Below are 18,171 nucleotides of genomic sequence, written 5' to 3' on the forward strand. Positions count from 1 at the left end.
GACAGATTCGAAATTCAAATGTAATATTTTTTTATAATTAAGTGTAACAGTATTTATGGCCAGACTAAGTATAGACACGATATGAAGATGCGTTATATCAAAAAAAACGTAGAATTAACATTAATTGGCATGTGACGATCAACGACGTGACATTAAAATGTTTCTGAACCTATTTTATTATATAATTAAAAAGTAAAAAACAAAATCTGTAATTGAGATTGAAATGCATGCGCCAATGTAATCATGATTGTCTATGATCAGAAAGCGCTTACTTCATAGTTTTATCCCTGTTCTCTTAAATGTATTTCACGTAGAAAAACACAGAGAGATTTTTAACAATGATATCAATATTAAAAATGTTGATTCGCCGAGGTACAGACGAGTGACAAAAACGCGTCCGTTCGCTTAATGAGGAAGTGCTCCAGTAAAACTATACAATTATAGTTATGCAACGTCACTTGTAAGCGAAAGCATGGAATCGCTCTCGAAGCCAACGCCGTAAAGCGTGTATGCTGTAATCTTGAAGTCAGAGTCATTTAATGAATATTTAATAACATAGTACCTATTGAGTAATGAAAATTCATGAGTGCATATAAAGTGTAGTCAAACGGTATACCAGTTTACAAAAAACTACTGTATAAACACAAAATATTTTCCACGTAATATAATTTGAATATACATTCGATGGACTGTTACCGTACATAACTCCTTGTTTTGGCAACATTGGTAATCACTTATAAAAAAGTATTTAAAGTGGGCAATTTTAGGTGGGCGCCAAGAATGGAGTTATTTGTAATTCATGTAATGGCCCAGATAACATATTATTAGGGCTTTTGCGAAAAAAACAAATTCCAATCAATTCATTTAAATTTTAACTATTGCTATATTTTAACGATATGCGGGGTGTTTAAAGAAATTTCATTTTTATTATTGCCCCTAATGTGGCAAGCGTGGCAAGTAAATTTTCAGAATTCTTTTATTTTTAGTAATTTTTTCCATAAACAGTATAAGTACCTATTTCCCCTCCAGATTGCATTACATAATAACATATATTGATTTAAATTGAACTATAATATGCACGTGTAAGCGCATTTAAATGAAATACCGGAACAATGTGTCCTCATCGAGTTAATATATAATATTAATTGCGGATTCAGTGGCGGAGGCGCGGGGGCGTTAAATTGAATGAACCGCCAGGCCGCAGCGCGTCGATATCCCACGCCTGAGTGATCGTGAAACATCCTCCATACAACTGTTACATGGCTTGGTAATCTCATCAAAAATACGCCGTTGCCGAAACATTGGAGACCCGTGTTTTTATATATATTTATGGCCTTTGAGCCAGTTTTATAGTGCTGCTTTTAAGCTTCTTTCTTTGCATCCCATATATATCATATAGGTTCAGTTGAATAGCAAGAAACATTATTTTTAAAACTACTTATTATTCCTTTTATTCATTATATTTGATTTTATACCATGCACAGATAAAGTGGTTGTTGGGAATTGTAGGTACCTACTATAAAAGTAAAATGATGTGTCATATATTCTTATTGGTTTAATGATACTGTAATATTTGTGTAACGGTAGGTAGCATTTCATCAATATTCATGTCAATTTTAACTATGACATTTTTACAATAGCTCTAAGTATTAGTGAGTTATAAATAATTAGATCGTCATTCAAGAGTCTTCTTTCAACGAGAATGACAATGGTATTTAGTAGTTTGGATTAAATAAAGATCGTGTACATAGAATAACTACCATGAATGAACGTGAGAAACAATTATTGTTGAAAGACCATAAGGTCAATGGAATACACAATGGGTCAGGGTAACAATATTACGATCGACTTCCATCAAAATGCCCCGAACCAATTTTCTTCTAACATAAGAACATTAATTCTTTTTCAATAACCGAAAGTGGCATCGGAATACCTCAAACAAATACGTGAGAAAATAATGTTTGTAATAACAATACATTCCCAACTCGCATAAACTCAATTGAGTTACATGGAATTTGTCGGCACCACGCCGCGCATGCAAAACGCCTATTGGTTAGTGATGTGCCCAATAAAAGGTAAAAACTGGCCCACTGACCACCAGCTAACGGTACGGAATACGTTTATCTGACGATTTCACGTCGACTTCAATGGTGTCTCACAAATCACTGCTATGCATTACAGATTACTACACCATTCAATGAGGAAGAAGGATCATGAAAATCGATACTCAGTCAATTAGCTGTCGATAGACTTACGCTAGTAACCTTAGCGATATTACTTAAGCTAATATGGGTAATGTTTTTAAATTTATATAACGTGAAAGTTAATTAACTACGTTATAAGTTAATTAGCTTATAACTTAATAAGGTTTAAACGTCGCATGATAAAAGATTAATTTGAGCAGAAAATGCTAACGGGATGAGATGTTAATGAAAGTTTTATTTCTAGCTTCTACGTCCGTATACAACTTTTATTCCATATATGTTATGCGCTCCATGTTGATGAATAAACATGCTTTGTCACAAATTACTGGAATTTCTCATATGGCAAATATAAGGAAGAATTTCTCCCTTGAGCTAAACGCCTGATGTTATAATATAATAAAAAAATCACCTATATGTGTAACTTGTGTTTGTTTTTAGCATCTTATAAATAACAATTAAAATATTAATTCAAAACTTTAATTTATTGTTATACTTAAATATTCCTCATCTTAGCTTAATACTAGATCCGATTAATATTAGATAATTCAAATGTCAGTGAGCGATGCATAGCAAAGAAACAGGCGAGGTATTGTAGTATATTGGTTGTACATCAAAAGCTGCTGGCAGAAAACTTCCGATATCAAAGTAAAGGAAGTCCTATATATATATAAGTTTTCTTTTGTCAAGTCGCAGCACTTTTTCGCTATATTTGCAATTTTATGAGAACAACTAACAAACAATATGGATGGTATTAAAAGAATCAATGATTTATATACATACTAACTGTGCCCCGCGGTTTCACCTGCGTAGTCCGTATCCCGTTGCCTATATGTTATTCTAGTTGTTCAGCTGTTTACGTATCAAATTTCATTGCAATCGGTTCAGTAGTTGCTGCGTGAAAGAGCAACAAACACACACATCCTTACAAACTTTTGCATTTATAATATTAGTATGATTATATACCGATCTATAAAGAAGAGAAGATAAATTACAATGATCAACACACGGGTTAAGTTACACAAGTTTTATGCTTTGCAAGTCTGAATATATTATCGATGACTTACAATTTTCGCTACATTATTAAAAAATCTAAATACTAGAATCATATAAATATCTCCTATTACGCTGCTAGCTGGAGATATTTAAACTTTAAACTTATTGACGTTAAACTAATAAAACTCTCCGTAACTTTATCTTAAACTCGATCAATCAAAAATATCTGCATTGTGTAGTTATTTAGCAGTGGAATATAGACAAGGACATTTATTATGTAAACTGTCTCCGTCATCGAGGATGCTGATAAACAATATTTGAGATGACAGCGATATATTATCGCGGCCTTGCTAGGAGTGCGATAAGGAGAATTCAGATCTCAGAATTTGAGCATGATACGTTATCAGTTAAGAATAATTAAATATAGGATTAAGAAGAGTTATGTAGAACACACGGTAGAGGAAACACGTGCAAATTAGAACTATTTTTAACGATCAATCGTTTCAGATTAAACGTTACGTACGCTGTAATTTACACTACATATAATATAGTAATTAACATTTATTTACAAAAATTGTTCATATTGCAGAAAAATAAAGTATCAAAGATGACGATAGATGATAGAAAAATCAAATTAATTGAACAATTTACATATGAATTGACACTCGTATTACTGAAATTAGCAGACAGCACTTGAATGAAACGTTAGGACCAAAAATACCAGAACCGTATGTAGGTGAAGATAGGAACTGTGATAGTAGTTGTCAGAGCAGAAAGTATGTCAGTGGGGTAGCTACAGCCTACAGTAGCTCACAAACGACTTTAATGCTTTATTCATACGTTAAACACGTATAGAACACATGCAGGAATTTACATTTATGCTCCGTACTGGTGTATTGTTTTGGTAATGTTCTTACCTCAGTTTCAATTTCAGAAACTAGACAGTTTTGAGCGACAAACGTCAGAGTATTTATATTTAAAAAAATACCATAAACCAAAGCTAGTATGGTATTATGTTATCTGTGGCCATAATGACGTAATAGTAGTACGTAGGTTATCATTTTTATATATCAACAATCAAATCATATAGTACGCATTGGTAAAATCACAGCATAAGAATTTCCTAAATTTAGTTTGCAATATCGATGGTACTTTATAATTTACTTTCTTAATATTCATTTAAAAAAATACTGAAAGGTTCCTAATACATTGCTTGTAATGGCTATCATAAAAAATCATTTATTATACAAAATGTTGATATTACTCATAAAAATATATTGCATCCAAATTTATGGAGAGATACTATTGCAATAATTAAAAGCAATACACTGAGAGAATAAAAAGCTATTTATCCGTTTAAAAATGTTGTATAAATGAAATTTCACAGCCCTCCTTTATTCATAAAATTTCAGCTAAATACTCTAGATGACCTAGATGCGAGAAATGAATCTCAGTATATTTTTTATTAAATAGATATTAAATCCGCAATCCACAGATAATATTCAAGCGAATGTAGGTTAGTACTCCAACTGATGCTTTCAATTAAAATAATAAAAAAATATGAAAAAAATGTATTCAGTGTTCAGGAAACAATGAAACAGAATATGAAGTGGACACTTCTAAATTGTTAAATTGAATAAATATATTGCAAGCCTTTGTTACTCTGTATGTGGGTATTGTTGTACCAATTTGTACAGGTAACTTAACAAGTATAAATTAAAATTATGTAAACTTTCTCCTGCAAGCTGAACCTATCACTTTGTATTAAATCGACAAGTCACGTGAAATCTCACATATTTCGATGAGTCACGAATTGTGTAATTACACAATCGAAGTAAGTAATTGTTAGATAAGCAGCATTACATTAAAAATACGCAATTCCTTCGGCCACTGACCTTTTTATAATTCTTGTTCAATCAAGCTTGTTGAGTGAACGAGAAAATTAATATAAAACTATGAGCAAAATGAATACGAGCGGTATACGAGAACTTTATAATCATCGTTGCTGGTCGACCTCAGTGACCCCGGTGCATTCAAGGAAGAACCTAATAAAAGCTTACTGAATACTGACAAATAGATCGAGTCATTGTATTAGGAATTGCATGTAGAAAGTTTATGAATTCAGGGGTTTATAAACCTAATCGTATGTTTCAACATATATCTGAAAAAAAAAATAGTGAATGCTCTTTTAATATACGTACAGACAAATTGTTCACAGTACTTCATTGAACGTGTAGAACAACGTTTTAAATTCGTTGTCAAGGCAAATGATACCAACATAAATGTACGTCTGACAATGTGGGTAATTAATAGCTTGTAGCTAGGTTAAAAATATATTACGTTTTGTTATTATTATTTTTTTTGTATCTGTAAACTTTAATTCTGTGCTCACTTTGTATTCATAAACAGCATAATAATGAATTTATACAAAAAGCCCCCAAAAGCACTTGGTTAGCTAACTGAGATCAAGGGTCGGGCGTAATTACGTTTGCCGAGGAGCGAGAATTATGTCCCCCAATTGGTACAAATAATAGGACATTCTGGTAGTAATCGTTAAGCAACAATGGGTTGATAAACTAATCAGTTGTTGGAATAACTAATTAGGCACACTCGTTAATATAGAACAATGACTTCGATAGAGATCGTAAAACTGAAATTTCTCCTTTGTCTTAATTGCGATATAATTGATTAATGAAATGTAAAATATATTTTACACTCGAGAGCATGTTATGTTCATATTTACTCCAGTTCACTACGAGTGAATCCATATGAGTTTAATTATTATTAGTAATTAGTTTGCCGACTACATCGAAGTAATCAGTAGTTGAGTTGTCAAACATATTTACTAATTAACACGAAATACTTTGCTCACAGAACTGCTAACTACGCACCCCCCGGGACATGTCGGTAATGGGAGAAACTTCGTCTGTTACTTAATTGCAGTAAATTGCTTCTAAAACTGCTACACAGGAGCGTCAACAAAATGCATAGATATTATAGCGCAAAACACACAATTGCGGGGATGCGAGAGTTGTCGTTTTCTCCAGTTTTTGCATTTTACAAAATGCACCACATAATATATTTTAATCTCGTCTCGTCATCTGTGGAATGGAAAATTTACAAACGGAATACAAAATTTTCACGTAAATTTCATGTATGCTGTAGTTAAAGTTTCACAATGACGTTTTTAGTATGTATTCACAAATAGATGTTTGGTAAAAAAATACTATTGATATTGTGGTTACTAAGACAGTTTGTAATATTGCCTGTGGCGATTTCTATAATTTGAAAGCTTTACGCAAGTGTTCAGTGTAGCATGTCATAAAGTCATCGCAGAATGCGCCTCTGCAGATAGAACCGTCTGACCTTTAGTCTAGTCCGACAATTGGCCAACAAACATACTATTTACCAAAGGTACAACGCATTCTGCTTATCGTAAATCACCGAATAGCATTATTTAAATGATTGCTTTAATGAAGTGTTATGAAACTTTCTGTATCGGAGTCTCACAAATTATGCAATGCAATTGATTTGAAATACCCGCCGATTCGATTAGAAGACTTAACAAATATTTGTTTTGTACATTGTATATTTAGATTTAGTTTAAGAATCTAAGAACATTAAAAATCTCTTTACTCAAATTATAAGCGCAAGTTTTGAACAAAAATTTGTCAATTCAATCTCTAAATCCATAATTACAAACGTAAGATTGATGTTTTCGCAACATTTATCTGTTTGTATACAAACTTATAACGGATAATACGAAACTAATACGATGCATGCAAATTTGAAGTTACTCAACAACTTCATAGAGTGGTAACTGCATTCTTCTACCACCTGACCACCTTGAATGTGCCTCGACTGAACGATTGTTGCATTGTCAAATTGTAGATTTATGCGACTTACACTAACGCACTTAAAATACCACGCAATTATGTGATATAATTGCATGTAATCCTGTTTTTCGACATTTTTATACAAAATTTATTACAAAATTCCTTTATAGAAATATCTTGGCTGCTTTATACGATGTTTTTTCTAATTATTACTTGTTATGACATGAGAAAACGATAAGCTCGAGCACTGGAATGCCTTAAAAGCAAACTCCACGTCATAATTGTGCACTTGTATACATAATTAACAATTCCGTAGGGTCGAGACCCTCACGAGCCCTCTTCATTATACAAAACTCCACCGTTCGGGCTTAGAACAACAAGACACCCTGTACAAACACATTCTACATTACCGCTGATATTTCGTTCCATCTCGTATATAAGACATTTGAATATTGTAAAAATAACAAAAGGTAAATAACCCGAAGAGAATCAGTTTAATAAATAAACCCAAACTTTAACAAAACTAAACTTAACTTTATGCTGATAAATCATTATTAAAGATTCATAAAAACTTAGGAAATAACTATATATACAAAAGAAGTGCAAGCCCTGTAGAACTTTATGTGTATTCAATTTATGTAATTAGTTATAATGGAATAACTCACCGATGCTTATGGTCTTCGATTAGAAACGTTAGGTATTTTCCAATAAATGGAATGTAAATTTTAAACGGAACTGAGGATATCATTGAAAACAATTGATTACGTTGGATGAGAATACACAAGACTTACAATGCAGACAACATAAAACTGAGCAAACTTGAATTAATCACAAAATATACATATTTTTACATGTGTATGAATAATACTTACAATTTATAGTTTCAAGTTAAATAATGTTGCAATCCAAAACACCGTTATGCTTGCATTGCTTTTCAAAATGTCATTACGCAATCAAAAAACTATAGTTATGTTTAATTGAGCCGGCAAACTGGAGTGCTTTTTTGTTCGGTATAAAAATTGTATTCTATAATTAACTATATAACATACAAATATCATAAAAACCCTTCTGAATTATGACGGAAAGAGTATTGCAGAAATATACAGTGCGGCAGCTTACGTACTCGTTAAAGCCGTCATTATAGTGAACAACGGACATTCAAAATATCTCTATTTAAAAGGCTTAAATGCTCTGTGGACAATACATTTAACCTTCATAGTAACATACAAAGGAATATTCATTTCAAAATCTGCAAAGCTACTGAAATGAATATCATAAAGGTTAGATTTTGCTAATGTAAAAGTACAATCACGGATACAATAGTATGTAATATTCAAAAAAACATGCTAATATTTCAATTATGATATAACGATATCTTCTCCTCTCCTCTCTAAAAATATCTAAATTGTGATTAGTAATATATTTAACTTAATTTAAATTCTCTCGTGACTAAACTGCAGATTATTCAAATACGATTTCAAAATTTCTACACCTCTCTGCGCTCAAAGTAATTCAGTTTACAATTAGTAATAGAATTAATTGTAGTCGTCTAATTTAACCTTTGAATGTCGTTCAATGCGAACTGCTGCCTATTCCGCATTCCCCACGAGATTTATTTAATACACAATCAATATTATTGAGTCCTTTGTAGTGTAGTTGTACATTACATGGAACATGTCTTAGATAATTCTTTTAATGATAAGAAGTTTTATGGTCTCGTTCTTGGAATATGTTCTCATTTGTTGTAAAGTGAATTGCCTAGATAGCAAGTAATATTGCTAGACGCTACACTTGAAATATAATAAGCAAAATTCATTAACCTAAAAAGAGATAAAAATTAAAAGCTTATTTGGTATATGTTAATAATCTTGTTATATTATTTACAACAATAAATAGTGCATGACGATGATAATGATAAATACCAATCAAGTAGACTGAGCCGTTAGTTAAATAAATGTCTCAAAACATGCAACTAAAAGCTATAACTTCAACAGATTCGACAGCCTCGCGTATTCTAGCAAAAATAGGGACAAACTGTGAAATATCTGTGTACTTTGTCTACAAAATTTACACAAATTTCACCATTTTAGCAACTACACTTCGTAAACTGCACTTCTGTCGCGAAGTGATTTGATGAACTAGATCTAAACGTCGCGTCACGTGGATCAATTAAGGCCACTTTGTGCAAATAACTGATCGTTTTCGCACTCAATATTCATAATTGACACTGTATACATCATGTTTAACCTTTTAGTGACCGACATGACCAGTAATCAAAGCCTATACAGGAAAACAGTTTTTGATTTCAAATAAATTTGTTAAGATTTGTGGCTGTTACCGGAAAGTAAGGCAGGTTTGATAGGATGTATTAATCTCTACAACGCTAGAAAGGAAAAAATTATGATCTCTAGATAGGAAACGTATCCTATTTCCTTCCTCGTTTTACATATTGATTCATAATTAAATTGATAGTAAATTAAATTCTGTTGCTAATTCGAATTTGAGAGCTTTGATTTGTAGTTTGGGTTAGATTTTTATGTAGTTCTTTATGATTAATGTTATCGTTATTTAAGATCTTTTTCATCATAATGTAATTATTATATTAATGAAATAATAATTTTGGATTATTTATTCTGAATTACTATTCTGAATGATCTCAGATTACAAAGGTCTATAAATATTTCATCGAGCGTCATATGAATATAATGTAATTCCATGCAGGCACCATCATCATTATTATTATTTATCAACTCAATTTACAGACAGTAAGCAAGTACACCTGTGCGTAATTAACAACAGCTATTACACAGTGCTTTGTATGATTTCTGTACCTTAATTTGCATAGATAGTACAAGCCGTTAGATATAAATCTAATACAAGGTCAGTAATTATTAAAGAACCACAGATAAGGATTTAAAAATATACTGAATGTATTAAAAATAATATTGGCGCTCTTCATTACCGCAGAGACAACATACAATCTGATTTCGTTTCGATTAATTATTACCGGTTTCAGATTCTGAATATTTATATATGTATACATATAAATATGCAGAATCTTTATTCTGAAATTAGAAATCTGCTGACATGGACTTTATAAAATTTACTATGACTATGACTATGAGAGGGTTTGACTATGGCAGTATTTATGGAGTTAAAATAGTAGTTATGATATTCTTGAAAGTGATGTAAGTGAAGCTTAACTAATCATGGTGTTATCGCGGGCACCGACTACTAGGTAACACCCGCAGGTTATCAGTAACAAAACAAGTAACAGCAGCGGAGTGTTGAAACCAAACAGTAATTGATGTTTTCACAGTCAACGGAGTTTTCCGCCAAACAATGTTTCATGTTTCCAAACACGTCACACAACTTGAACTATTGAATCCACGGATAATCCAATCTTACAAATAATATGTTAATCTTAATACTTACAGAAAAAAACTTGTTTTTTAATAGTATAATGATCAATAAATAAGCAGAAATTTTAATTATAATCATGTGTAGAGTTGCCATAGAAACGAAGGAATTCAGTTTTAACGATCAATGAACATAAACATTCTTAAGTGCCTTAATAAAACCTTAGACAATACAATCACTATGTACTTTTTCAATGTACTCATTCTTGGTGATAGACAATAATAAATAAACATGATATTTATTGGTTGCATTTCCAATTGAGGCGCAATATGATACGCATAACGATCCACTAATGTATGCGTTCATCAGAACATAACAATAATAATTATATAACAATCCGCATTAGTATGTAAAGGTAATCTACCCGTAGTATAATTAGGACTGACGATAAAAAGAATGATGTCACTTTGTTGTACCTTTCAAATCCCTAAAGTAAACGCCCCGTTACTGTTTTTCAAAAGATGCGTCATTTTGATTATTATATTTAAACTAACAAATATATACGTGAACAAACTTTAACGTAAGCTTAAACAAAACAGATATAATTAAATTTAGTTGGCACTTTTATACTAAGCGCAATTGCATATCCTAAATAGGGATAGATCAAATAAATACATACGGCCTCTGTTTCACTTGATATCTCTGACGCATCGTGGCTCATACAAGATCTGGATTCATATATCACAAGACGTCTCCTTATCATGCAAAACCACTGAACATCGACACTCGTCGTTATATTCAAAACGAGGTGTTGCCGCGTCGCGGTAAATATATTATTATATGTGAGAGAATTTCATTTTAGGGATGTTTCAATTAAGTTTTGCGCCAAAACGTGTGACAGTTCGTCGGTTGGGCGCTCGACTGGGACTGTGGAGTGTGGAGTGTGGCGTCGCCTGCGCACCTCGACAAACCAACGTGTATGAAACACCAGCGCAGCGTGCAATCAATTTATGCAAATTAGCGACGGGATGGGACTGGACACGGATAAATAGGCTAAGTCCAGGAATAAACGCCTATCGCGTAAAAATAAATTTCAAGGAGATATTACGCCAGCTGCAGGATATAAGTTTTCTGAACGATTTGTTGTGATTCATTTTGCTAGGATCTACTATGTTAAATTGTTATTTAGAGTATGAAAGTGGTGTTTTATTAAATGCGTTACCTATACATAATAATGAGGTAATATACTTTTTACGATAAAGACTGAGAAATTTTCCCAAAATTAACAATCAAATTATGTGAAACTTGGACAGTTTTAAAAGGACCCAAACTAAAAACACTGCATTCTTATTCCTTTCAGCTAGTTTATACAAAGCGTAACAAATAGTGAGAAATTATTTTTCAATCCTATTACATATTTCCTTTATGAGACAGTAGAGAGTATCTACTGTTTTATATTATTTTTATTACTAAAAATTTAAGGTTAGAGTTTAATTTCCAAAATATTAAATAAATTTACCAATATTTTGACGGTACGCAATATCTAGACAGTAGTTTAAATTTCATCACTTTCTCAATAAACCTTTCGATTTAATTTAATCGATCCGATCTGCCGGCCAATATCATATTTCATAAGTCAAAATTGAAAGTACCGCTGTGCTCGGGTTCAGAAGATAATGTGGACAGAATGCAGGTTGTGAAGCAGGTAGTAAGATAGCAATCGCTCCAAACTAGAACACTGTCACAATCCATCGGTTTGTAATTGGGCGGCCGACGCGGTCCGTTGGCTCTGTTAAGAGTTTATTGCCTCGCTCACCCAATATTTCTTCCAAGTTCGTGAGTTACATATTTAGTGTAATGAGCGTATATAAACATTTCGAACACGTTGACTTGATTTAAATCGCAACTTCTATTGCGATTCTACAAATAACAAATTATCGAAAGCAACTATATCTTAAACCTTTGCAAGCTTCGGAAAAGATGTTACTACTTAGTCAGACGTAAGATGAAAAACTTTAGATGTTATGTTAAAAAACAGGGATTAAAGAATTCCTGGGAATGAAAACCTGTGCTGTCAAAGCACCAGAAGAGGCATTTTCTCGTCTCTCCAATTTCTGAGTGTCACTTGTTAACTCAGATTACCTACTTCAAACAGTTTTTTATTCCATTGTAACGTTTCATAATGATACTACCATGTCTCAGCATAAAATCATATTGATTTTACAAGGAAACATAATGTCAGTTCACGTTTCAATCATATAGATTTCTCGCTACATTTGAGTCATTTATAGTGAAAGTAAATAGACGTGAGACGCCATGAAATTATGTCTGATTATCAAACATGGAAAGTTAGTAATAAGGAATGAATGAATTGCCGCCTTTATCTTCAGGTTACTCACCGATAACTATTATTAAGATAGTACTACAAACGAGGTACATTTAAATAATTAAAACGTTCGGGTTTTTGACTTGTTAACTTAATTGAATGTCAAAAGGTAGTTAATTGTTAAAAGTAATTTGTCAGACGTCCAAACTTAGCAAAATAGTTCATCTACAATTAAGTTTATCGCAGTGTCAATTGTTATATTGAAATGCCTTTATAAGCAAATTTCATATAAGAATGGAGTAAATATGTGTACTCTCATAGGACAAATATAATAATAAATGGAATGATGAACTTTTTGCCTTAAAGAATTAAATACCCGCATTACAAGAAACCAATTTATTTTATTTATGAAACATTTAACTTACGCAATCTAGGATTAATGTTGCTTCAAATTAACCTTCTCTGTTTTAAGTAGCTTCAATACGAAGAGATTTTATTGCGGAAACAGTAATAAAAAACTTTCACACCTATTTTCTTTATTACTCTCGGTTATATTTGAAGCGGGGATAAATACTACAGGTAGTAGTGTCCTTTCGTCTTTCTGTAACTGAAACCCATATCAATTTAATTTTCCGCCTGTCCGAATGTTTCAGACGCTGATGTCTATTTGAATATCTGTTTTCGTACATTCTTCAATAGATTCAATATGGTAAATAATTATATATGATTTTATTCCTTGAAGATATAGTCTCAAATTAAAAAAAAAAACACGAAGCATCATAATATGACGTTATGATAACGATGCAAATAACGGAATTAAATTTATGTATATAAATTTACCCGACAATTTTGAGTAAAAACCGGTTGTTTTATTGCTCTGCGATAACGGAATTTTTGGTAGAATAAGTATTTATATATCACGAAATAAAAAATAAAAGCAACGACTCATAGGTACGAAAATTGAGCGTCTGAAATCATGCAATGTCACCTTTTAAAAATAAATAAATGAAACAATTGCGTTGCATTTATTATCTGATTTTAAAGTAATAAATATAGATTTAAAATTCTATTTCACTATCTAAAAATCTAACAAAATAAGCATAAACTGCTGGTTTATACACAAGACTTCGTAGACGATTTTAATACTTGGGTACGATAAATATCTAACATTGAGTGAGATTATAGAAGGGTCTGGAGTAACGAAGGATGCCTGTCTTGATTCTTAATAGGTTTAAGTGAATAAATGGATATGTGGCTATATATATTATTTAGGTATATGTTTGTATGTGAGTACTAAATGTGTACATGATATGTTACATTTTGTTTCATCAAAGAAATGGGTAAATAATGATTTAATTCAAAAATTATGGATTATGTATACCTATAGACATTCAAATAAAAATCATTTTTATGAAAAAAGTAGGTATCTATTATTTGAAACTCTAAAAAAATTTCTATCTTTTAACTATTAATACGGTGTCGTAACACTTATTAAAATTCATAAGATTAAGAACGATATAAACACAGATGTTCCTAAAAAGAACCTTATTAACATAATAGTGAATGATCTTACATGTTGGTTGCATACTTTAAACCTTACATAATTAGTTTCGAAATGTTCGTAGTTAATTAGGAATGGGTCGTCTTCATCAATAAGGGTAAATTCATAAATTATTTCTATTCATACTCGTATGTATGGAGGTAATTTATATATTGAATTGGCCAAAATAGTTAATAAAAGAAACCAGTAGAAGGCCAACAGGCACACTATTTCCTCCTCTCGCTGAGGGAATTCTTATAAATAATAATTAAATGTCATTTATGTCGAGTGAACAACGTTTTATATTTGAAATACGATCCACAATATTTATGAATTTTAACAAGATAGTCTATTATTTGCCTTCCAAAATTAAAATGCTATAAATATAGAAAATTCACTGAAATAATATTATGTTATCTATGCTGAAAGCTTAAAAACATTGCTACGGTAAATTCCTTTCACAACGGCGCCGCTGGAGGCCTACCCACCTATATGAGAAAAAGTTTGTACTCCACTTTCCGGAGTACATCACCGGCCGCCGCTAATTAATTTTGTCGCGAAGCAAACTATTTCCATATCAAATGTAATGTTATATACCAGGGTCGCGGCAGTCTCGTGTGCCTCTCATATGTTCAGTAATAAACGGCATCAATTTCATCCCATTTCCTGAGCTCCCAGTGCGTGAGCGACCCACTATGCGAATCATTAGATTAAATCAAACACTTGGAGGTCGAATGGACCCGCATTGCCTTTGGTCGCGACGTCGTGTAATTGATCGATTAATGTCATGTAGTTATGTATAATTACATCTAATAGATTAGTAATTATGACTAAGTTATCGTTCCGGGAAAAGTTCGTAAGTATCGCTTTTAAGTCAAAAAAGCCAATCTCAATTAAGGGTAGTTAGAAATATAATTATTAAGGATTAATTAAATTATCGATATCAATAATACCTATCCATGTAGAACACATATATAACATATATGGATTTATGAATGTGATGATGATTTGTTTGATTATGATGAATTACACGTGATAAAACTTTGTAGCTTATACGTGTTCTTAAAATTGATTGTTATTTTTAAGCAATGTTATGAAAAAAATAAATTGTTGTGAATAAAATATTAAATTAAATTTTAATATCCATACTTACATATTTTTTAACAACATTTGTACCCAGTTTGTACCAAGTTATTGCTAATTTCCCACTGTACGAACAATTTCAACTCAACTTGCGTTGTAACTATGTACGTTAGTTTTGTCGAATGAATTGGGCATAAAAATACACAATACACAATAAATAAAGAAATATTTTGAGTTTCGGTTCACATATGTATAATATCCAAAAAGTTATACTATTTATTGAACTTTTTAGTAAGTTTCTAAAGTTTTAAAGATATTACTTACGGTAAGTTTTTTCTTGCCATTATGCTGTTTTTTTTTAGTTTACAACACACACTAAAGTTTATTGCAACTTATCGAAAAAAAACTACGTAAACACAAAACTGTTCGAAAAGTAAAAGTTCGAAAATATAAATTGGCGGCAATCTATCACATGAGCATGTTTCCCGCCGTGGTCGTGTCACAACTCACAACTCCGAGATTTCGACTCGGTTCCGACGCGATGTACGCGCCCTACTTCAACTTATTAAAACAAGTTTCATGTGTGACAAGGACAGCAATATGTCTTGTATTGTTTATCTTTAATGACAAATAAAATTGAAGAAGGTAAAGGCATAAATAATTAGATGCTAAAAGATCACTTTGTTAACACCTGAACAAACGAATTGTAAATATCCGCCTGCACGTATAAAGATATTATTCAAAATATGTTGTCTTTCAGGTCAAGTTCCCGCTTAGTGCGCCATCTATTTTAAAATGATAGAACTCGGTTAAAAATCGATAGAGCTATAGAATCATAGATCAGTACAGTTATCTTATGTTAAGTATAGATGTCGCTGTTGACAAGATATTGTTACAGACTCTATCTATATTAAAAAAGAATAATAAATAGAGCTTTTTAAGTGTTTTTAACCTTTACTGCATAAAATGTGCCAATCAGTCATAATATCAGTATACCTATATCTAAATATATATCGCTATAGTTTGTATAAATAATAACTTGAAATCAAAATAATCATCAAAAAAAATTGATGATTTGATTGAATTTCAAAAATATCACACACACGTGATTTTATTTTTCTAAAATGTCCCTGCATTGATCAAATAAACACAATGAATTAAATAAAACAAGATTCTAGATCTTTATAGTTTAGAAAGAAAGGCGATCTATACATATAATTCTTATACCTTCAAACTAGAAGAAACAAATTTCAGTAAAGTCGACCTCTGTCGGCTTTACTGAAATTCTAGCTTCTCTAAGCTTCTCTAAGCTTCACAGTTCATATATTAATATTTAAGCGTTTTTTCTTTAAAACTTTAAAGATATAACATTTATTACATGTCAGGTGAATCACAATTAATTATTGGTTATTTACACTACATGTAACTCGATAATAAACAAATTATAAATCAAGTTTAAACATATTCAAAGTTGTTAGCCTTTAATGTGAATCGATTCACTGATTTTGGAACGATGCCGAGGTCGGTATCAAATGACAGAAGTGCCAATACAGTGTAAAAGCGACACTTACATATTAATATCTGATGTAAATACCAAACGATAACACTTATGAAAAAATATATCAAATTACGAGCGTAACATTGAACATCGAATTATAATTATCATTGTAGAAAAAAATATTAAACGCAACTAAAAATAATAACTTTCAGAGTCGCTATATGCGTCTTCTATTAGACGCTTCGTTTAACTTTTGATGAATATTTTAATACGAGTTAAGTCTGTACAAAGCCATTGTAATTCGTTAAGCATTACTCTAAGATGGCAGTATTACACAAAAGCTAATTATAACTAATGAGCTTTAGATATTTAAGATGCGTATATGTTATATGAAGAGGACCGATCAATCCTAACACTGAATTTATCTTGAAAATATCGGTACTGCCTAAAGATAAAAATATCAACGAAGCCTTAGCTTATGCACGATTTTTTCGTATACACAGGTAATAAATATATAAATAATAGTTAACCTGCATTTCGAAACTAACAAATATTAACATCTTAAAACTTTAATCTAAGACTGAGCGAGTATAAATTTCAAATGACGAGCGCAAATTTTAACAAAAGTTCATTCATTTTGTGTATGGCTGCTAGTTCCCAATGTTCTAAAATATCATACATTATCTGAAAGTCAGACTTACTTGTTAATGTGGTTACCCTCCGGCTGTGAAATGGTAGCGGGAGGAGGTGGCAGGTCGTCCATTGGCACTTCTTCGTTTGGCGGTGACGGTGGTGACTTGTCGAACTCCGCAATCGGCGCAAGTTCGGGCATAGGCGACACCGAGTTGCTGTCCATCGCAGATAACTTTATTGGAGACACTTTGGCAATTTTTTAATACTTTTCTACCTCCGGAAGGCCGGAGTTCGTGCTAGCAGAGGTTACTACCACCAATTTATTTTCACCGATTTACTTATTACAGACAATAACTTGATTGATGGAGGAAGTTAGCGAATTATAAGGTTACGGTTATTTTTTTAATCAATTATAGATTTTTGTTTGTTACACAGTTCGCTTTGTCTATAAGAATTATAATTGATGCATAAACAAGAACTAGGGAGTTTAATTACTAAAACTATTTCATGGAGGCAAGAAAATGTTCACTTCACGCGTTCATAAGAAACTTATCGAACAACAGAATGGATTGAGGCCGAGTGTTAATTGGGTTTTTACCTTCGAATTCCCTAATCGCTTTATATCTACATGGGGGAATCCTAAGCGTATACAGTATACACACAGACCAATAGTCCATCCATAGCGACACAGTACATAC

The 18,171-nt window shown here is 31.8% G+C and overlaps 1 protein-coding gene across 4 annotated transcripts in view; it reads right to left on the reverse strand.

Moving 5' to 3' along the window:
* The window catches only part of LOC119834757 (cytochrome b reductase 1), a 28,344-nt gene extending 10,524 nt beyond the window's left edge, over nt 1–17,820 (reverse strand). The window contains exon 1 of one of the 4 annotated variants that reach the window (XM_038359224.1): nt 17,542–17,820. In XM_038359224.1, coding sequence (XP_038215152.1) covers nt 17,542–17,696 — 155 coding nt within the window. In that variant the 5' untranslated portion in view covers nt 17,697–17,820. Of the gene's footprint in view, nt 1–11,072; nt 11,221–15,666; nt 15,881–17,541 lie in introns of those variants that run through there. The other 3 variants (XM_038359223.1, XM_038359226.1, XM_038359225.1) reach the window with 3 other exon arrangements.
* Nucleotides 17,821–18,171: the final 351 nt, after the last annotated feature.

This window comes from Zerene cesonia, chromosome 20 (assembly GCF_012273895.1).
Source record: "Zerene cesonia ecotype Mississippi chromosome 20, Zerene_cesonia_1.1, whole genome shotgun sequence".
Classification (NCBI taxonomy): domain Eukaryota; kingdom Metazoa; phylum Arthropoda; class Insecta; order Lepidoptera; family Pieridae; genus Zerene; species Zerene cesonia.